The sequence below is a fragment of the Columba livia genome, chromosome 27 (assembly GCF_036013475.1).
Source record: "Columba livia isolate bColLiv1 breed racing homer chromosome 27, bColLiv1.pat.W.v2, whole genome shotgun sequence".
In the NCBI taxonomy this organism is placed as follows: Eukaryota; Metazoa; Chordata; class Aves; order Columbiformes; family Columbidae; genus Columba; species Columba livia.
This window is the reverse complement of record NC_088628.1, coordinates 1,930,755-1,952,416: the sequence shown is the minus strand read 5'-3', so window position 1 is coordinate 1,952,416 and position 21,662 is coordinate 1,930,755. Positions and strand designations below refer to the sequence as shown.

General features: G+C 51.1%; 1 protein-coding gene across 5 annotated transcripts in view; it reads right to left on the bottom strand.

Annotated features, from left to right (window-relative positions):
• The window catches only part of LOC102094987 (4-galactosyl-N-acetylglucosaminide 3-alpha-L-fucosyltransferase FUT6-like), a 29,906-nt gene that overhangs the window by 977 nt on the left and 7,267 nt on the right, over window positions 1-21,662 (bottom strand). Inside the window, exons 6-18 of one of the 5 annotated variants that reach the window (XM_065042219.1) lie at window positions 18,528-20,860; window positions 17,643-17,748; window positions 17,404-17,533; window positions 16,479-16,616; window positions 15,738-15,915; window positions 14,823-14,964; window positions 12,378-12,505; window positions 11,196-11,351; window positions 9,118-9,366; window positions 6,942-7,309; window positions 6,300-6,744; window positions 5,926-6,079; window positions 1,169-3,897 (exon numbers count right to left, since the gene is read on the bottom strand). In XM_065042219.1, the coding sequence (XP_064898291.1) occupies window positions 2,804-3,897; window positions 5,926-5,956 (1,125 nt within the window). In that variant the 5' untranslated portion in view covers window positions 5,957-6,079; window positions 6,300-6,744; window positions 6,942-7,309; ... (7 more) ...; window positions 17,643-17,748; window positions 18,528-20,860 and the 3' untranslated portion in view covers window positions 1,169-2,803. Of the gene's footprint in view, window positions 1-1,168; window positions 3,898-5,925; window positions 6,080-6,299; window positions 6,745-6,941; window positions 7,370-9,117; window positions 9,367-9,833; window positions 9,974-11,195; window positions 11,352-12,377; window positions 12,506-14,822; window positions 15,916-16,478; window positions 16,776-17,403; window positions 17,534-17,642; window positions 17,749-18,527; window positions 20,861-21,662 lie in introns of those variants that run through there. The other 4 variants (XM_065042216.1, XM_065042215.1, XM_065042217.1 and 1 more) reach the window with 4 other exon arrangements.

The window sequence follows — 21,662 nt, the reverse complement described above, 5'->3', positions numbered from 1 at the left end:
AAAGCGTGGCCAAGCTGAGGACACAGCCGCACCAGTCCCAGCACAGGTCCTGCTCCCGGTCCTGCTTTCCAGGGGACAACACGCAGAGGGGATGGGGGGCTGGATCCCCGGGACAGAGCTGCTTTTCCAAAGACCTGCTGTTTAACACACATTAACCCCCTTTATCAGACATTGACCCCTTTAAATGTGCATCGCCCCTGTTTAAATGGGCTGCCCCCCAGTTAACGGATTATCTCCAGTTAATGCAAATTATCCCCCACATCCCGATGGGAGCGAAGGCAGCAGCCGCCTGGGCTTGGCAACCGGGGAGGGAGGGAAGGAAAGAAGCTAAAATGCTTTTGAACCACGAAGGTTTAGAGTGGTTTTTTGGGAATGGAAAAAAAGGTCTGTTTATATTCCCTGCTCATGCCACCCAGAGGCCTGACAGCCGCGGCCCAGTCAAACATTCGCGCTCGAAGCTCCGCTTTGTAAATAGTTTATGAAGCATCTTTTGAGGCTCATAAATCCGGGCGGGGGTGCGTACGTGTGCGCATGGGGGCCGGAGAGCGAGCAAAGCCACAAACCCACTGCCCGTAGCAATTAAAAAGGGCAAACTGAAGTCTTAATGATCGAATTGGAGAGGGCTGCTTGGAAAACCTGACTCCTCCAAGAGCCCAAAAAAAAAGAGATATAGAATAAAAAGCAAACAAAGTTTGCAGGCAACAGCTTGATGAGCTGCTGGACGGGGGCCGGGGGTGATTTTGGGTGCAATTTCTTGGGGATGAGGTGAACTGAATCTGTTCATGGGGCTTAACACTGTGTTTTCTTCCTGGGAAGGCTTTTTGTGGTATTGGTTAAAGCCAAGTGCAAAGTCCTTCGTGCATGGGGCAGCTCCAGTAGCTCTTGGAAATCTGCGTTTGCTTTTTCAAATGGAACACCCTTCCCACACAGCTGGACTTTGTGCCCCCACGCTGATGCTCTGTCACTGCTCAGTTTAATCAACTACTCTATTTTGTAAGTGGTTTTGCTGGCAATGGCAGCAAATGGCAGCTCTGGAAGCCAGCGCTCAAAGCTGAAGTCTCCCCCGTGGAAGTGTCGAGGTGGAAGGATTGAGTCCATGGACAGGTGGCATCTCCAAATCCAGCCAGAGCAGCCAAACAAATTGAGGGGAAGAGACTGTTCACAGAGATCACCTGTAGAATATTATTTATTCCTAATCCACATCCATACCAGCTCAACCAGGAATGGTAAATTAAATTGCTCCAGCTGCTCTGAAGATGGGAAGAGCACCAGGGCTGGTTTGTGTATTCCAGAAGCTACAAGAGGAGAGACATGTGTCTGCAGACCACGCAGAGGCAGAACCATGGGCAATTATTTGGCAATAAAGACTGATGCCTCACCAATTTATTAGTCTTTTTGAAAGCAGCCAGCAAGCACAGGGCTAAGGAAGACACGGCACATTCATCTACCTGAATTTCCAAAGGGGTTTGCTAAGGTCCAGCAAGGGCTCTTCAAGAAACTAAGCAGCTTCAGGAAGGTCCCATCTAGACAGGTGCTGTTAGGACAGGGAAAAGATGAGAGGGATAAAGGTTCAGATTTCAGAGTGAAGGATTCATTCTCAGGCTTGTGCTGATCACTGTATTCAGCCAATCTGCAAAGTGGAGGAAAAACGAAGGTGGGAAATGTCGCAAATCAAAATAAGGGACTCGCAATGCTAAAGGCAAGGTCTTGCTGATGGTCCTTCTGCTACAGAGGGACTGCGGAGGGAAATGCAGAGGGAATTCTTTGGAGATGTTTGCTAAGCGCTGCTGATGGAGAAAACAATGGCATCTGTGTGTGCACTGCTGGACTCTGAGCTGATTCTCCTCATGGAAATGTCCTGGGGTCAGGACAGACCTTTGAAAACCTCAGTCAAGGGACCAGTGGCAATCAGAAAAACAAACTGAATGTCCAGAGGTATCGGCAGGGAGCCTGGGAAGGCACAGCTGTGTCCTCCAACCCCCTGCAATGGGGCTACCCTACCTGCAAAGGAAACAATTGCCAGTGACATGACCTGAACAGCAATAGGAAGCTCAATAAAGGTCAATTATTCACCATTTTTTAAACATGTGGCCCAGAGACACCAGCCGATGACAGAAGCTGTGATGGTCGAGCGAGGCAGACAGGAGGAGGTAGCTCTTCATGTGCTGGTCCTGAGCATCTCCTTGCCGCAGGCACTAAAACTTATGGCGCTTTCAGGGAGCATCCTTGGCACCCCACGCCTTACCTGCACTGTCGGAGCCCTCCTCAAACCCACACTGCCTTGCTAACCTACCCAAAATACACCCTTGTTATATAATCGAGTAGTTTTCTTTCCATTTAGCACCCCAATGCAGCCGTGAGGGCAGGAGCGCGGTCGGCTCTTCGTGCAGCCGCAGGTGGGCTCGTGGTGTGGCTGCACCTCTGCGCAGCACAAAGTCCTTCAAAGAGGTTTATGGCAGGAGTTGCTATTTCACCTTCACCACCTGGCTACTTCTGCTTTTCCCTGTGGAGCTGATCCGGATTTGTTTGTAGAGTCTGGAGGTACACTCCAAAGCCCAAGCTGCGGTGGGTGTAACATGTTATTCAGATAACTAATGACTCAGCAAAAAGAAATCAATGTACTACTCTGACAGCCTATTGTCCAGTAGGACCAAGATACACAAACACCCCTAATTACTTCCTTGTTCTCGTCAAAGCTCCTTTTGTCCCTCCATTTCCACCAAGTTCAGACATCCCATAAAATCACAGGCAGCCAGCGAGAACAAAATGATTGCAGCACGGCAGAGCGCTGAGCAAACAGCGCTTACACAAACCACTTGGACAGATCTGGCACAACCTGGTACCTGAGCTCCGTCGTCTGCAAGAAGTGACAAGCCCTGCAGACGTGCATGGCCCAGCTGATCCCCGCCACGGGTTTCAACCACTCGCGCCACTTGAAGTAGCGCTGGTATCTCTCAGCATCGTCGCTCAGCTCCAGCAGGTACCGCGCCAGGTCGGCGGCACTGGCAAAGTCATCGACGTGGATGAAGGATTCAGGGGGCACAAAACGCTCATAGATTTCGCGAGGAGGCCCCAGCACGACTGGGACGGTGCCGGAGGACAAGGCGTTCAGCCAGAGCTTCTCGGTGATGTAGTCTTCATGTTGTGAGTTCTCAAAAGCCAGGTAGAATTTATACTGGGACACAGTGAAAAGGAGCTTGTCCCTGGGCAGAGGCAAGTGCTGTTGCCCATAGACGTCCACAGTGATGTGTTTCTTCAGCTCGTGGTAGAACTTTACCCGGCGAGAGTCCTCTCTCCAGTTGCTGACCACCCAGGCCACCAGCTTGGTCTTGAGTGGGATGCTGAGGGGCTGGGGCTCGTCAAGGAGCTGTAGCTTCCCGTAAGGGACAAAGATATCCGAGTCTTTCCGGTAAGACATGGTGAGGTTGAAAAGGTTCTTCATGGCACCTAAATTAGGAGAATGACTTGGGGACTCCAGGTTGAACCAGATCCAGCGCTGGGAAGGGAATCTGGGTTGCTGGGTCAGCCCCTTCGTGTTCCAGCACACGTCCCTGTGATGGACAATCACAGCATCAGCCTTTTGGGACCAGCTGCGGTCGACAGTGAAGTGGCAGTTTGGGCTGCCGTAGAGTTCCGAGCAGTTAATGAAGTTAAAGCGCTGCCCGAAGGGCCACGTCCACAGCAGGATGGTCACCTTCCGCTTGTCCTTTGGTGCGGCACTGGTGTTTCCAGCATGGGCTGTTTGCAAAGAGGGACTGAAATTGTACTGCTCTGGCTCATAAGTCCAGAACTGATGAACAGAAGCGAAGAAACAGAAGGCGAAGATGAAGATGAAGAGCGGGATAATGAGGAGTTTCTTCCAGACCACCTTCCCTTCCACAGACTCCATGAATGGCTCTGCAAACACCACAGAAAGGATGGGGAGTGATGGGTGGACACTGACCCCAGGAGGGACGTGGCTCTGGGTATGCACAGGGGCTCAGGGGACAGCACCAAGACCTGACACACGTTTACCTCCTGCCACCTCTTGGCGGAAAGGCCAGTCTGTGGAGTGTCACACACGAGGTGCTCGCACGCACAGCGTGGACGCCCTTCCACACACCCTGCCTGCCCCCATCACCACCCGCCGCCTTCCCTCCTCAGCCCCTGCTCCCTCCCGCCATGGCCCAAGGAGAGCTGTAAGCTGCACGTGGAGGCTCCTCAGGACACCTCTGTCCCCGTGGGTCCCTTGGGACAGCCCTGGAACCACTGAAGTCCCTCAGAACACCCCTGTCCCCACGGTGAGTCCCTCAGGACAGCCCTGTGACCGCAGAAGCAGCAGAGGCACCTCAGGCAGCACCCAGAGCCCTGCCAGGGCGTGGCAAGTTCCCCGCCCACCAGAAACCCCGCCCCTCCCACAAGCCCCGCCCCCTTGTCCAGTCATTTGCTCTGTTGTGATTGCCTGGAAGGACTGGTTGCCCCTTCCAGTTTACCCAGAGGTGCACCGGGGCTTTTTGCCACCTCCATGGGGGGCACCATTTTGTTCTGGCTGCCATTTTAGGGCAGGGATCCTAATGGTTGGACTCGATGATCCAACCAAATGATCCTGTGATTGTATGGCAGGGAGCTGCCCACTTGTTTAAACACCATTCCCCTCTGTGGTGGGCTGACAGCCGTGTCTTGACACCATCATTTCCACTTGCTCTCAGGCAGCCTTGTGATTGTCTGGCTGCCTGCCTCCTTTGGGAGGTGCTCATATATAGAAAAATATATACATTTGTATACAATATATACAGGGTGTTTCAAAAGGATGGACCCGATGTTACAGTTACACAAAAATTTACAAATGGTTTAATGAATTATCAAGTTTTAGTAACTTTATAAACACTCTGTGTTCCCTGTACCTGCTGTAGGGACAACATCCAGACAGCAGTTGGTAGTTCCTGGTTGCAGAGATATTGTGATTTCAAATCGGGTTCATCTTCCTGAAACAGCTTGTATAGTATATAAATGTGTATTTTGTACAATATTTAAAAGTATACATAAAGAAGTATACAAATATACTGTATATTTATTTATAGGTACACTCATCTTCTATATATGTATAGCTGTGTATATATTTACATATATATATTTATAAAGCTATATAGATTAAAAACACATAGCCATAAAAATATAAATATTAAATGGCCAGGCTGGGGTCCCCCACTTTACCATGTGGAGGAAACGGTCTCAAGTTTCGCCAGGGGAGGTTTAGATTGGGCTGTGGGGCATTGGAACAGGCTGCCCGCGGCAGTGGTGGAGTCACCATCCCTGGAGGGGTTTAAAAGGCGTGTAGAAAAGGTTCTTGGGGACATGGGTTAGTGCCAGAGTTGGGTTATGGTTGGACTCAATGATCCTGAGGGTTCTTTCCAACCAAAATGATTCTGTGACTCTCTGATTCTCTGTCTGGGGTGGGCAGGAACTTCACAAGGACAAAGGGGTACCAAACATGTGGGGGACACAGAAAAGTCAGAATACGGCCAAGGGCTACAGACCCCTCCAAGGAAGCCACCAAGGGACCTCCACCACAAATACTGTCACACGCAAAGACAAGTCCCAGAGTCTGAGCCCAGCCCAGCAGGACGACACAAGCACTGGGGCAGACTTTGGGCTTTAAGACACGGGCAACACTGCTTCTGAACTTGGGAAACCAGAACAAAATGCAAACCCAGGATTTCCAGCAGAAGGTGGTGGGTGCAGCACCTGTCACCTCTCACCTTGTATTTCAGCAGTACCTATACTACGGACACACAGCATATGGAAAATACAGACGGATGCAACGCGTCCCCAAAGAGGTGAAATCAGACTGCAGACCCCCTCCTGTACCCAGTGCCTCTCTCTTGCGACCCGAGGAGGTTCCTCCTCCAATAGCTATAGAAAAAAGGAAGAAATATTGCAACTCACCTCCAGTCTCGGTCCTGGTGAGAGTGTGCATGAAGGTGAGCGCTGATGTGGATTACACAACCAGGAAAAAAGGAGAAGAATAGTACAGACGTGGGGAGGGGTTGGTAGCATGTTCCAGGTAATCCTCTACATCTTGAGCTGCGCATGCCAGTCTCTATCACCAGAAATAATGTTAGTTAAAAGCTGTACTAAAGTGTCAAGATTCAAGACAAGGTGGCAATAAACTGGCAGACACTCCCTGTTACCCCCTCACTTGCCACCAGTGCTTTCCTTTAGATCAGAAAGATGATAAGAAAGATACGGGGGAAGGAAGAGAGACTTAGACTTCAAATTATGCTACTAATGAATAGAGAATATATACAAAATATACAAACCAATCTCAAATGCTCGATGTGGAGTTGGCGTCACTCCAGCAGCAGAGCTGGGTGTGCGGGGCTGGCAGCTCCAGCAGGTGCAGCTCAGGTACCTGGAAGTCATGAGTGGGACTTCGCAGCAAACCGGAACCTGGTTGCAGGGATGCAGGGCCTGAGGGCCACAGGCAGACAGGCAGGGTCCTCTCTAGATGCTGGCCATGGTCGAAGAGAGAGTGACCCTCATGATCACCCTGAGAGGTACTCCTAGAGGGTATGACCATTATGGGATGGAACACTCTGTTGGTCAGTTCTAGTCACTTGTTCCATCCACCCCTCCTCAAACACGTCCTTCTCACGACGAAACGTGAGAAAACTTGTCAGTCTTTCTTGGCTTCTATAGTAGTAAATCTAAACATGAGCTTCTTCAGCATTCTGTTGGTCTCTTATCAGCACTGAGTGCAGCATCCTAGAAAAAATATACAGGCTAAGACTCAGAAAAGCACAGCCACCTAGAAGAACTTAGCTGAAAGAAAACAATCACTAAAAGAGAACTGGTCTTGTTTTTAACAAAACCAGGACACAAAGCCAAGGCAAATTTGTCTTTGTCAAACTAAACAGTGGTCAAATAAAGCACCCCAGACATTGCCTGTGGGTAAAACGTACCTTAGGATTGAAAGCACCTCTGCGCATGCACTGCTCTGCTTCCTTTGCCAGTCTGAACCCACAGGATTTGCTCGCGATACGCTTTCTTCTCCGCCTTGTGCTGCAGGAGGACAGCTCTGTTTGGGAAGGATGGGCAGAGGGGTCTGCAACCCCCTGCCAGCTGATGGGCTTCACAACACCTCCATCCCCATACCAGGACACGTCTCCTTGTCGCCTTTCCAGGACCTCCTCAAGAACATCTTGGGACTGGTGATTTTCAGAGCAGACGAGTTCTCCAGCAAGTCTGCCTGGGGAATCCCTCCGTGTCCAGCACCGCAGGAGCTCTGGAGCATCTCCAGCCCAGGTGAACAGGAAACCTACATCACGGTCTGTGGGCACGGAGAGGTGATTTGTATGGCCAGAGTGAACTGATCTTGCATCAGGCTTGGCTGGGATATAAAAAGAGCTATTATGTGTTATTATCAGGCTTAAATACACCACTCTGTAAATACAGATTGTTGGTCAGGAAATAAAATAACAGAAAGAGTTTTAACACAGGCTTGGGGTGTTTGGGTGGACAAGTAGAACGCAAAGAGGTAATATCAGGTGGAACATTTCACATTTCCAGGCCTTCTAACAGCAGGTGTGTTTCCCAGGACAGAGCTGGAGGACACCTGATGCGTGTCCAGGTGCCTCCTGCAGACTTGGGAGCACTCCAGCACAGGTGAGAGTGAAAAATATACCATGGCGTGAGGGATTGGGGCCATAGCTCATGGTTTTCTCACCACCAGGTGGCCCAGGCAGCCCGAGGTCTCATGGCTTCTCACCTGGGCCTGAGAAGGTACCAGCTGCTCAACCGCTCTGCCTAGAAATTCCACACTTGAGAAACTGTGACTCCTTACCCTTTCCCCATGGCACAGGCTACACTTATACTGGTATAACTTAATATGAGGGCACAGGTTCTGGATTTAATTCACCTGGAGACTGAAATTTGAAATGGTCCATGGCCCAGCTTTGGCATGATCCAGGTAGAGTTATGCCAAATGGTTTAGGAGTTATTAGGGTAAGGAACCATTCCCCACAGTTAGCCAGCATGTGGTGCCAAAAGGACTTTTCTATCATGAGCGTGGCTGAGCCACGCTGGTTAACCTCAGGAGAAGAGACTTGTCCCACAACGGCAGATGCAATCGTGAAGTTCAGGTGGTGGCCAGCAGCACAAATGAAAACCCTGCATGCCCATATGTCCCCAGATGCCATTTTACTCAAGGCTGTGGAGGAGAAAGAAGATTTGAGCTTCCCAGCACCACGGACTCTGCAGAACCAAATGTGATTGTCACTGAGACTTATTGTTATATGATGAATAGCAGCAGAAATCCCTAAAGCTGAAGACAAATAATACCCTGATTTGGAGAAACTTCCTGGTTACCACCCTTGTTGAGCCAGCTTTGAATGCTGAGCTCTCACCAGGTCCCACCCAGGGACACCATGTGCCTTCAAAAGCAAGTCCACAACAGATTATCTGCAATGATGAATTTGCAAACACACTGGATTTTTCTACATCACTAAATAAATTGGTCAGAGGCTGGTTTTTGTCCCCGAGGCCAAGTGAATCAGCTTGACTCCCATCCCTGCTGCTTTTCAGCCAAGTGCAGCCACATCCCGGCTTTTTGCTGGGAATGGTCCCTGACCTGGGCTGCCCTCGCACCACGGCTAGATCGCTGTTTGAAGGGTGCTGATTGGTGCGGGCTAAAATTGTACCAAGGTGTGCGTGGTACATGTAACTGATAAGGGGACATTGTTTAGACCTGTGTCCTGGCTCCATTTAGTTTCCTGTTGCAATGTAGCGTGTGAGGAAAAGCCCCAGCCCAGGGCTAGAGTGGAAAGGTAGGGTCTTGGAAGTGTTTGTGTAATCAGACACCATGTTCCTAGAAAAGACAGAATGTCCAAGAGAACAGAGTGCATGTCTCACAGCCCCATCAGCAATATAGCTCTGCTAGTAATAAGGCGTTTAATGTTTGCGTTAAAATTAACCAGAAAAAGGGTCTCTATGCACCTCCAATTCCTTTGAAAAGCTTCTGCAGAGTCTACAAGGGAACAACACTACATTTCCCTGCTCCAGTTGCTTTGAGCAGACCGCAAAGAGTAAGAGCAGGGCAAAGCAGTGGGAGGAAGGCAGAATTCCTTTGCAAAGACTCACCAGGGAGCTCCTGCCCTGGACACTCACAGCTGCGGTCTCCAACTGATTGCCACTCATCTCTCGCAGAACATTTTGTTGAGGCTTTCCAGGAACAAGGATGTTTTGGGAGATAATCATCAAGAGGCAAACGCCAGCATGGATCCAGTGGTGGTCCTAAACATGCAGCTGAGCTTCAGGGGGTGGGATGGGCTGGTCTTGCCCAAACATCATGACTGTTGATGCTCCCTCCATCTCCCTCAGCCTTTTCACCTGTACAAACATAAAAGCAGCGTCAAAAGGCACTCTGACCGTGCTCAATTTCTCATGTGTACTTCCAAGGTAAGGGAGAAGGATCAGGGAGATGGGAGGGGCCCAACCGCCAAATGTATGGCGGGTCCTAGGATGCTGAACATATTGTCCGTGCCTCGCCATGTAACCCCACGCCCTGGCTGGCAACCCATGAGCTGGACCCAGCTCATGGCACAGCCCAGGAACAGCGGAGCAGAAAGATGCAGCCACCAAAGACAAATTTAGCAACGCCTGATCCAGAGCCCTGTGATGCCAGCAGGGAGACCAGGATGGGTGGCAGAAGGAACCCCAAACCCTGCATCCCTAGAGCCATCAGCCAAACCTCATCACCGCTATCTGTCCCCAGACCAGTTTTGCTTTATGTGTGTTATATCACCAGTTCTGTGCGTTTTCTGGGACCACAGCTCCTCCCAGAGCGCAACACCAACCTTTGGTGTGGGTCCGATTGTCTGGGGGTGCCAGGCCAGGCAGCCCCACTGCTGCTCCCCACAGGCTCCAGGAGAGCGGTAGGGAGTGGTGCAGGAAGGCTGTGGACTGTTTGTATTCCCCAAGAACATGCTATTTCCTTCTAGAGAGAAAAAAAAAGAAAACTATAACAATTGTTTGCGCTGCACCCAGAGCTGAACCGCGCCAGAGGGATGCCAGCGCTAATGGCCACGTCCACACTCAGCGCCGAAAGGCTCCAGCTTTCTTCTGGGGAGGAAACGAGTTATTTTCCCACATCACCTTTGAGAAGCAGAGCTGCTGTGTATCTCCAGCATGCCCAAGTGCATTTGCAAATTCAACAAAACAACTGTTCCCTACGATGATTTTTGCTCCCTTCCCCAATTCGGTCGCAGCCCAACACGCAGCGCGCTGTCCCCCCCAGGCTGTCCCCGTCCTGCCCGTTCCTTGAAACCATCAAGCGTCTTTCCCAGCTCAAGAGCCAAGATCCTACATTTCTCAGCATTTAGTAATCAGCATGTGATGGTAGGACTTCAGCAACTGCAAATAGCAACACCTCCTAAATCCATCTTGGTACAAACAATCCAAACAGATCGGGATACTTAAGTAGCTACATGGGAACATTGAAACATCCCTGGTGGGTGGGGGCAGGGGGCTGATTTTTAAAAGTGATCGTGCGATCTGAATGCTGCCAACAGGCAGCTTTCTTGTTTAGAAACATTTCTTCCATCTCACACGAACGCGTCCCGTGCTGGACTTGGAGAGAGGAAAGAGGCAGCACCCACACTCTTGGCTCTGAGGAGTTGCTTTTCTCAGTTTTGTGGCAAGGACCATTTTCACCCACCCTTGAAGACCTTTCCAGCCTATTCCTGGATATCCCTGATGGCTTTTGAACAAAGGAACAATGGCTGTGAGACTTGTTGAGGTCCATGGAGTCAAAACAGCTGCCTCAGCCCCACTTTTCTCCCCCATCTATACCTGGAATCTGTACGGTGAACGATACCACGAATCCGCTGAGTGGAGCTCGGCCAGCTGCCCACTGCCAACAGCTGCCAGCAAACATCATTATTTCTACGCAAACGTTCCCATTCCCAGCCGGGACTCCAGCATCCGATGAGGATACGGATTGAAAAACAAGTTATCTGAAGTTATATCCACAGCTGCACAGCAGCCCGGGAGCAGAGGGCTGTTCGTGAAGATGTTATCAATAAAACATCAGTGAATTTGCAGTCCCACCGCCTCATTCTTTAGTTTGGTTCTGGTTTGTTTTTTGCCGCATTTCCTAAAGAAATGCAGTGTGGGACAGTGCTGCAGTTTGATATTTTGCCTTCCCAGCACCCACACACCTGCTGGTCCCTGTGTCCTTCCCAGGGAGTCGCCACCTCTCCGCTCACATCACAAGCACTGCAGGAACGGCGCCACCGCCATATCTTCGTTTTCATCTTCACTCCTTCCCTGCCTCCTTTTCCATCCAACACAGAGGCTCTTCAACACCATTTCCTCTGGAGAAAAGAAGGTTTGACCACCTCTGAGTTCAAAGTTATGCTTGACATCTGGGGAAGGCTCAGAGAACTCACAAAACAACAGTTATTTTATGAGTTTATACTTTTTAAGACCAAGAAGGACATCATCCACACGGGGACCAGCCGGCTAAAACACACCAGCCCAGGAGGTATCAAGGTAGATTTGGGAGCTTTTATCTTGCTTTAAAATTCAGCAGATCAGGATCTAAGCTCTTTTTTTCCACTACGCTCTCATCCCACAACATTAAGAATGTGCTACAACCCAGCCACAGGTGCAGATGGCAAAACAGAGCACGACGGGGCATTTCGGAGGCAGCTCCAGCGCTACCCACAGCTCTGCCATCGCCCCAAACCTCCGCTTCAAAACAGAAGGTAGATAAGGCATTGCCTGCTAATGGCTTTCCATATAAATATTAGGACCTTCCCTCTCAACCAGTTTACTCTGTGCACTGACCCCCTCACCCGGGTCACAGGGAATGGGAAACTGTGGGAGGTCCCCAAGTTTTATAAACGAGAGGGTTTCCCTGCCGAGACACGTACCGTGAGGCACCCGGGAGCCACAGACCTTGATTGATGGTGCCAAGAAGGTCTGATGTAGGGGAGCAGCGCCGGAGCAGTGCTGGGGAGGGATTACCGAGAGATTTAGCAGTTCAGGTGGATTAAGGGTGATTTGTCAATTGTCTGCTGTGGGTCTCCCCCAAAAAAATTTAAAATGGCCAAGTGCTGAAAATCGTTTAGCACAGGAGACAAAAACACAGCCCGTTCCCTTTAGGTTGGGTGAAACTGAGGTTTGAATGTGAGTCCAGGTATGAAATAGGGGCTGATGGGTGGGCGCGCAGTTGGGCTGAGGAGGGGGTGAGACAGGGCAATGTGCCACCTCCTCCACTGCAGCTCCCAGCGGTTCCCTGAGCCCTGTCATGAGGCTTCAGCCACAGCAAAGACAAGTCTCAGCTCCTCGCGCCTGAGAAATGACTCAACATGGAAACGAGGAAGATCGGGTCTTACCAGACACTGGCAAAGCGTCCTTTGGAAAGGCCGAGCTGCACCCCAGAGACATCCCGTGACTGGCCGAGGCCGGGGATCCAGCTGCACATTTTGGTTGCCAGGAGAAAGCAGATTCGGGCAGTGACCCCCTGTATGTAAAGCATCATTTCTTTTTTTCAATAAAAGGTAAAGGGAGGGTCTAAAATGTGAAAGCGTAACAGACAAGTAGCTGGAAATGTAACTAATACAATTATAAGAAAGATCATGCTAGCAACACATCTCTGTTTTTAAAGGAAATCTAGATAAACAAACCAAGGTGCAGCTAAAGGACCACAGGTCTCAGACCGCAAAGATTGACACAGGACACACCGCTCTCTAATTTGACTCTTGCAGACGGGACCATTTTAGAGTTCCCCAAGCATGCTTGACAAGTTATTTCCTCAAGCCTTCCCTAAGGATGGGGCGGACGTGGAAGAGCCAACGAGGCAGTAAACCGCCCTCCCCCAGCTAATGAAAACCAGCACCCAGCACAAGGGCTTGTGAGAAAGCACAAAGCAAACTCCGCCGGCACGGGAGCGAGTCGGGGAGCCGGGCAGGCGCGCGCCCACGCGGGACAGCTCCCGCTGCCTTCTGTGTCCAGGCTTGATTGAAACACCATTTTTCTCCAGGGTTGAGAAGTCTGTGGTAACTCCAGCTGAGCACCGTGGGGTCCGCCTCCAAAATCCACCTCAAAACCAGCAGCGGGATCCACTGGGGGATGCCCTGAGGAGGGTTTGGTAGAGCCAAGGATCAGCCCAAGTGTCCTTCCCACTTGCCGAGATCTCATTTGGGGCCAACCAGGGGCCTCTGCTTCATTGCTTTCAAACTGCATCATTTTGGGTGCAGGGAATCGGGCTGTTTTGCTGTTTATTTTTGCATTGTACTGTGCTGTCCTCACATTTCTAAACCCAAAATGAAACTGTTCCTCTTGCAAGCGGAAAACGCAAATATTGCCATTGTGGCCACACGGGTTTGGTTTTTCTTCTCTCCACCTGCTAAAATCTTTCAGTGTTGAGAAATCCATCTACAATGTCCCTCGGCTGCAAAACGAAGAGTTCAAATCAACCTTTCTAATAATAACTTCCCAAAGGTGAAGCTTTGGGAAGCTGCTCTCAAGGTGCTTCCAGATGGGCCCCTCTTGGAGGGAAACACCCACTCACGGTGCCCGTCTCAGGTTTGTGCCAGGGACAGGACAAAATTCAGGGCACACACACGAGATCTACCAAGCAGAACATTTTCCCAGCATTTGGCCACTGTTGGTTGAGAGGGATGAAGAGCAAATCTGAAGATATTTTGGCCCATTCAAAAAAACACATGGTGGTCACCTCATTTTTCTTCACACAGCTTGACCAAACCACTCTGGATTTCGATGCTTCGACTGCCTCTGTCAATCCGAATCAAGCTCCCCAGCCCAAGCAGGGCCCCGTTTGCACACTCCCTCCCCAGGACCACGCTCGGACCTGGCGGCCGCATGGAAGGGGCTCAGCTGGTTCCCATCCGCGTCCTCCCAGCAGCTGCCCCCAATGAGCTCCAGATGCGGGGCTGGGTGTGCGAGGGCGCGAGGCGCTGCGCTGGAGGGAGAAGGCGGAGGCAGCTGAAGCTGCTGCTTTTATCTCCTTCGCTTTGTTTATGAAAAGAGAATTAGCGCGTGGTTGCCAACAATTTACTCTGGCGAGGGCGCTCCTCCAGAAATACTTCTACTGCCGTCAGAGCGAGCAGACACGGCTCGTCTTCCCGCAGCTTTCTCACCACCAACCAGGGCTGCTGAGAGATGAGACCCCAAAGTGGCCACTAATTGCCAGAAAAGCTGCTGCTTGAGCCCATCACAGCCTCCCGCAGCAGGGCCACACGGGTGGGTGGCCAAGCAGCCAGGAGGAGCAAGGAGAGCAAAGCCTGTTCTGCTCAAGCATCTTCCCAGAGGTTTCTCTTCCTCAGGCACACAGGTGCCTTTGGGGTACCCCAAATTCTGTGGCATCCCATGAGTCACATCCCAACTGGGATGCAAAGCCCCGCAACCCTCTGGGCAGGGAAGGTGGCTGTAATATTGAGGGTGGTGAGAGCCTGGCCCAGGTTGGCCAGAGAGGGGGTAGATGAACCATCCCTGGAGACATCCCAGGCCAGGCTGGACGGGGCTCTGAGCAACCTGAGCTGGTGAAGATGTCCCTGTCATGGCAGGGGGGGCACTGGGGGAGCTGGGAAGGTCCGTCCAACCCAAACCATCCTGTGATTCTGTGGAAATGAGCACAATGAGCTGCAGGAGGCTTTTCCCCATGAACCCGCAGCATAGAACTCAAGAAGGCACCACTGTGGCAGCCGTGGGGAAGGTGAATTCAAGATTTAGTATTTTAGAGCAAAACTTCACATACAGAAGGCAGGTGGCACCAGTGACCTCAGGCTGCAGAGGGAATCCTTGTGCAGAGACCTCACCTGTGCCACCCACAGACGTGGTGTTTCCGGAGAGCTCTGCTGGATTTAGGGCAGGGTTGGAATCCAAAAACTGGAAGAAGCTGAAGCCCCATTTCCCAGCAAGATGGGGTTGGTGTGTTTTTCCTCCCAGCACTGCGTAGGCCTGCTGATAGATAATTGGATTAAGAGCAAGCCAGCATCTGCTCAAGGTTATTTACTGCTTTTAAGAGGCGAGCTTTATTTGGCATTATTTTTGTCTTATCTTATTTTTGGTGCCTGCGTTGAGTCTGAGTTATGGGAACATCCTGGATGCACCAGCATTCCCTCTGCGTGGTGTCAAACATTTGCCAGGCAAAGGCAGCCCCGCGTTAGCCCTGGGGAGGCTTTGGCAGGAGCCTCCCTGCGCTGCAGCTGCCACGAGCATCCTCCCAAGCGGGACCACCGCGCTGTCTGCCAGCATCACGGGGTATCGCTCTCCTCACATCCCCGTGGTCCCCCTCTTCCAGCCAACACGCAGGTCTCAGCACCAGAAAGTGGTTCCAGTCCCTTTTGCTCCAAATTTTCCCCTCCAGGACCATCCAGTGGCACAGCCTGGACCAAAGGCAGGGGTTTGGTGGGGCTGGGGATGGACCGGGGCTGCTCCCCACGGTCACATCCATTCAAAAGTCACGGGCATGTCAGTGAGGTGCAGCCACGCAAAGGGGAAGAAAACAACTGGGACCAGACAGGGATGAGCAGGGCGGTTTGTGGGCGTGTGTTGATGCATTTGAGGCACACGCATGTGCATATGTGGCTGGACACGGCTGCCCACACTGGTGTACACGTATGTGCTGGTTACATGTGTACATATGTGCATCCCCAGACCTGACATCCAAAATCCTTCCGGTGACACCTGCGGCTCAGCAGCCCTGCCCTGGCCACCCAAACAGCACTGACCCGTTCAGATGTTCTGCTCCACCGTCAGCTGCCCCGTGACAGTTCCAACCCACAGCGAAACCTCCTTGTCTCATCTCGGCTGCTCTCCCACAGCTCACGTTCAGCTTCTGATGACCCCGCATCGATGGGGTGACCCACAGCCTTGATTCCGCTGTGCATTTTATTCCAGAGGGAAAATCTTTTTGAAAAAAAAAAAGAGAGATTAAACAGTGTTTCAAACCATCACCCATCCACAAGCTGGGTCGCCCAAGTTTGTCGCCGTGTTCCCACGGCCAAGGCGGTAGCAAAGGTTTAACCCCAAGCTGGGGGGTCTCCAGTGTCCCCCGTGACGCTGCTCTGGTCCCCACAGCTGGGGACTCCCCCAGGTCAGGCTCTGGCAGTCCCAGCACAACAGGCTCCACGTTGGCCACACCGTGTTTATCTTCCTTTTCTGGAGAAATAAGCCACCCTGGCAGCTGGGGACAGCAGTCCTGGGAGGGGGGAGCACACGCACTGGACACCTCACCCAGCAGCAACAACACATACTTGTAATTTCCCAGTGCACAGAAACACCCACTGGGGCCACTCTCTTCACAAAGGCATTTTTCCTTTACTTCATCAATTTAAATATTGAGGGTTCTTTTCTTTCTTTCCCTCCAGCTCAGCTGCAAGCCCTGTTCCCCAACGCTGCCGCAGCGCTGCTGGGAACACGCTGGGCAGGAGTTTCCCCTTCCCCAGGGGACCGGGCAATTTTTTACTCACTCTTATTCACTGCGACTCTGCCAAGAAGGTGCTCAGTATTTTACAAGCCTCACAAGAGTCCGTCTGCCCAGAGATATGATTCAGAACAGCTTCTTGCACAGGCTGGAGTAAACCCAAACTCTTCCGATTTAAGCCTATCTGTTTGGAAAGGGATTAAGCAGAAATAAGCAGCTGTTTTGCAGAATAACGGTGAAGGCGCAGGATCCGCACTCTTGCTCGGCTCAGTGAGAGCTTCCCGGGATGACGGGTCCTAAAGCGCAGCGAGGGGAGCCCATCCCTCCCAAAAGTCCTTCCCCAGCGCCGCGGAGGCTGAGGCAGCCGTGGGATTGGGGCATTGCAATGAGTTTGTTCAGGTTGTTTTGGTTCCCCCTGCTCCAAAGGGATTTTAGTGGAAGTATTTTATAATCCTTAAAAAAAAAACCAAAACAACAGCAAACACTAAAGCAAGTTTTTTGCCATGGGAAGGGGGATCCCCTCTGTGTGGCAAGGGAGGCAGAAGGGGGAGAGAGCAGAGACAGTTTAGGACACAGGGTGATGCGGGAAGGACTTTCTGCTCCGAGGTGGGTTCTCCCTTTGGAAAGGGTTGTGCAGGGGTACGTGAGCTCAAAGAAATCCCTGGGTGAGGGGAGTGATGCTGTCACGCGGATTTAAATCAGTTTTGATGCAATTGTGGCACCTGGCTTTGCAGGAATTAAAGCAAAATGCAATTCAATGCTGGGTGGGTGCTCAGACACCCACAAACATCATCGGTTCCAGATGGGCTCCTGCGTGTTGGCTGAGCAAAGGTAACGGCTGCGGCTTTCCGGAGCTCAGAGGGGGGTTACGCTGCACCCCATCACCCAAACAGGCCAAGGACGCACATGGTGTTACATTTAGCAAAGTGGTGTTAAATTTAGCAAAGTGGTGTTAAACCGCAAGGGCTTGCCTGCACATCTGTGTCCGAGGAGCAGCTCCAAAAAGGGTTCCTGTATCTCCAGGAGCTGAATTGATGTTCTTGCTGAGAGCTGGGGTGCTTGGGCTATTCCTGAATAAACCAACAGCAGAGCAGCATGAAACTACAAAGAAAAGAAAGTGTTATTGCAAAAGCTGGAAAACGCCACTGAGTGTGAAAGGGCGCAAAGACCTGGGCGATGGAAAAGCAGCATCATTCTTTAAATAGCTTACTGTAATCGAGAGTGCCTTGGTCTGCTCTGCATCGCTACTGGGAAAGTGCATGCCGATGCCAGACCGTCACCTGTATGCACATCTGTGGTACTGGAACGCTGCAGAGCTGAAAGAATAAAAACCCTTTAGAGGGGAAAATGTATTTTGGGATTGTCAGCTGCACTCACTCAAAATCAGCTATAACCTCACTCCACATGTGGCGGCGTTTTAATGAATTCCCCCTCCCCGCGGGACCAGGCTCAAACCTAATTCACACCAGCAAAGGGTGTTTCTAACTCTGCTCCAGGCGGCTCCCGCCTGACGTCAGCGAACCCAGGACTGATTCAGCACCGCCGCTGCTGCCGTTTGCACTCCCAAAATGGGACCACGATGCTTCTCCTGCTGGCATCCACCTCTGCTGGGTATGGGCTCTGCAGGCGCAGGCCCTTGAGGAGCCAAGTTTTACTGGGGTATAAAAGTTTGGGTAACTTGGAGCAAAAGACACACAATGTCTCTCCTTTTCCACTTTTCCCCCCTCCTTGAAAATGTCGAAGAGTGAATAGTCACACACAGCCCTGTCCTCACAACGTGCTGCTCACCGGGCTGTCCTTTGGGGCTGGTTTGGGGTTTTTCACTTCCAGTTTAGGGGATACAGCTGTTTTGCCAAATGCGTCACCAGCCCCTGGACAAGGATGTTGGTTTACCTCTCAAAAATGCATTCTGGTTCCATGGCCACGTCTCCAGCAAACATAAAACAGCATCACGAGCTCTGCGGGCTGCAGAAACTTCCCTGAGTCACATCAGCAACCAAAGGCACTCAAGTCCTCCCCCAGAAAAATGAAGGACCCTCTGCCACATCCCTCTCACCCTGAATTCATCAGCTGGCTTCTCCGGTAACACACTCACTCGCATGTCATCAGGAAGGAATTTGCGCTCCGTTTGATAATCAGAGATGAATCGGTGCAGCAGCGAAATCCTCAGACCACAAACTATTTGAGCAGGTCTTTCAAGCCTCCTGCTCTCGTGTGTAGACCGTCCAAGGACCCGCTCGTTCCCGGGCATCCCCGGCCCCGCTCGTAAATCAAAGCATTCCAGGCCTGGTTTCCTCTCCACGTCCACGAACACTCACAGAGGTTTCTTCTGTAGCAAACTTAATCTGGGCAATTGTTCAAAAATGTTAAAATTACCTGCTCCTTTTATGGTATAATGACAGCCTGTGGAGGCATAATTTAGCTCAGACCTGAAGACGTCTGGTTTAAGGTTAAAAAGTCCTCCAAGCTAAACTTTATCCAATAGCAGCAATGAAAAACTCAGCTTGCCCGGTGTTAATTTTGGTTCCTCTAATTAATGAAGCCATTCAGATCACAGCTTGGGGGGGGGGGGGAGGTCCAGCTTTGCTTTGTCCCAACTTCACAGAGTCAGTGCAAGTTTTAATGTTTCAGGGCACCAGATCCCGACAAGGATTTTAAATGATCTGGATGCTGACTCAACTTGATTTGCATCACTGTCACCTGTCCTGGTCCTCGTGGGGACCCTCCAGCCCAGGTCTTGCACGTCATGCGTGTCTTGCACGTCTTACCTACAAATCCAGCATCATTTTACCTGGAGGGCTGGTATCTGCAGGTTTTTGGCCATAACACACATTTCTAGCACAGCCCAGTCATCTGAAGAGGGAAAGTTCCCAGGGAAAGGAGTATGTAGAGATGCCAAGAATGTAGGTAGCTCCAAAACAGGATTAGACATCTCTGTGGATGTCAGGAGCGGTGAGAGCTAGTACAATTAATGATAACCATCTGGGCCGAGATAGAAACCCAGTGCTGCAGGACCCCCAGCAATAACCATCTGCTGGAGACCAAGGCAGGAGCATCTCCCCCATCTCTGCACATGACGTGTCTCTTCCATGTGCCTTTCCCTTCGCATTTGTAGCCTGGGCAACTCAAAAAGTTCAAAGCAAAGAGTCAAAAGTGCCTGCGCACCCAGGTAATTTATTCTAGGAGCCTCATTGGAATAATTTCTGGCACAACATCTCACAACTGTTCAGTCCTTACTCGCTCCCCACTTGTGATGCTTCAGCAGGGAAAGGGGGGAGTGCCAGCACCACCGCACAGCCGCCCTGAGGGAGCGCAGCCAGAACCACAGCATCTCCCCACATTGCTCCCATGTGGGTGCCCTGGCTCCAGCACCACCCAGAGCCCTAAATGCTTCCAGGCCGGAGGAACCCGGCTGCTGCTTGGCGTCACTCGCACCGGGGAATGGGAGCCAGCGTCTCCCTGCAAGCACACCCCAGATGTCCCAGAGGGAACATTACAGCCTTCAGTTACCCAATTAAAAACGTGTTTGAGGGGATTTGATTACTCACTTTGACAGAGAGAAGAAAAGCCTCCAGGTCCTGGCAGCAGTGAGGATTTACGAGCTGGGGCTTTGCTTCAGGTCGCTCTGCCTGATCATGATATGTAGTAATGGAGCAAAAAACCAAAAGATCCAAACCAGGGAGTGATGGTGTCTGCATTCCTGGTGCTTGAATCAGATGTCTTTCCTGGCAGCTCCAGGCCCCGCTGGCTCTGGGAACATGGGGAAGGCGCAGCAGTGGGGCACTGGAGTCTCCTATCCTGCCTCAAGGACAACCTGGAGAGCCACATCCCAAACCAGTCCCACTCTCCCACCCCTCTTCCTCTGGTGATTGGGGTGTCAATGGTTCCTCATCACTTGTGAACACCTCCTAGGGATGTGGTGAATGCTTTCTTCCCAGGCTGCTAAAGGGCAGAATCTGCCTTCTTTCCAATCCAGGGTGAACACAGGCCTGGCGGTGACCCCGCCATGCAGCTGGTGTGTCTGCTCCTTGGGTACCCCCTGGCTCCCTCCCCTTCATCTCCCTGTCAAAGCATCACCCTCAGGCTGAGAAAAGAGGGAAGACAAATCTCACAGCCGTCTGCCTTACTGCAGCCTGTGAACAGCATCCAGAAACGCCTCCAGACAAGACAATTACTAACGAGAGCTTTGGGATCGTGTATATTTATTGCCACAGCAGGGAAAGGGAGACATGTGGCCAACAAACCGCAGTGCTGGCTCTGAGGAAGCCAGCCCGGGGCTGAGCATCTCCCTTTGGGCTCCAGGAGCATCCTCCAGCTCCCCTTCCTCACCTGCTTCACACAACGGTCACGGACAGGACGCTCTGAACTGCGCTCGCACCTTGTTCCTCGCTTTTCTTTGTGCGGAGCACCAAAGTGTCTGGTGTTTCCCTTTAAAGCAACATAAAAATGAAAGGAGAAAAAGTTATAAGTTATTTCAAAGGTCTTTGCTTCAAAAACATTCAAACCAAATTTACGTGCCCAAGCCATAAATGTTCCTTTTATTGCGCACACAAAATAACCCTCTGCAATACAATTCCTCTAAATTTATGTTTCTTCAAGAGCCATTAATTCAGCCCAGGTCTTTTCTTCCTCTTTTTTTTTCTACCTTAAGTCGAATAATTCATAAATACTTCACGCTGGAGTGTACTTTATGGGCATTATTATGATCACTTGAATGTGGAAATGCCTGTGAAGTTATTACAATAGTTTTAATACACCGCAGACTCCCCAGCGGTATATATGGATACAAGGTACAGAGTAACTTCATCCCACACCGGAGGGAAGAGCTCTCTTGAGAGGTCATTTATTTGGGCAAATTATAGGGATCCTGTAGCCCATATATGTCTCTGAATCAAGTCAAAGACAATGTCTGGGGTGAGTTTTAATCTGCCACACTCCAGCTCCAGAGCGTTGCGTGTGGCACCGGGCAGACTGAGACACGGTTTATGTGCACAGGTCTCCGACAACTTCCAGAACCAAACCCAGAAAAAACACACAAATATTAAAAACTAAAAACCAGTTAGAGGTGCATCGGCAGGGCCATCATAAAGACATGGAGACGAGCAGGTAACCTGCTTAGTTGGAGTCCTTAGACATGTGGGGAGGCTCAGAGAAGCCAAATTACTCTCATCAGATGGCAGACACTATTTTTTCTGTTGTCCTTGCACACATCGTAGGATGGCACCCAGTT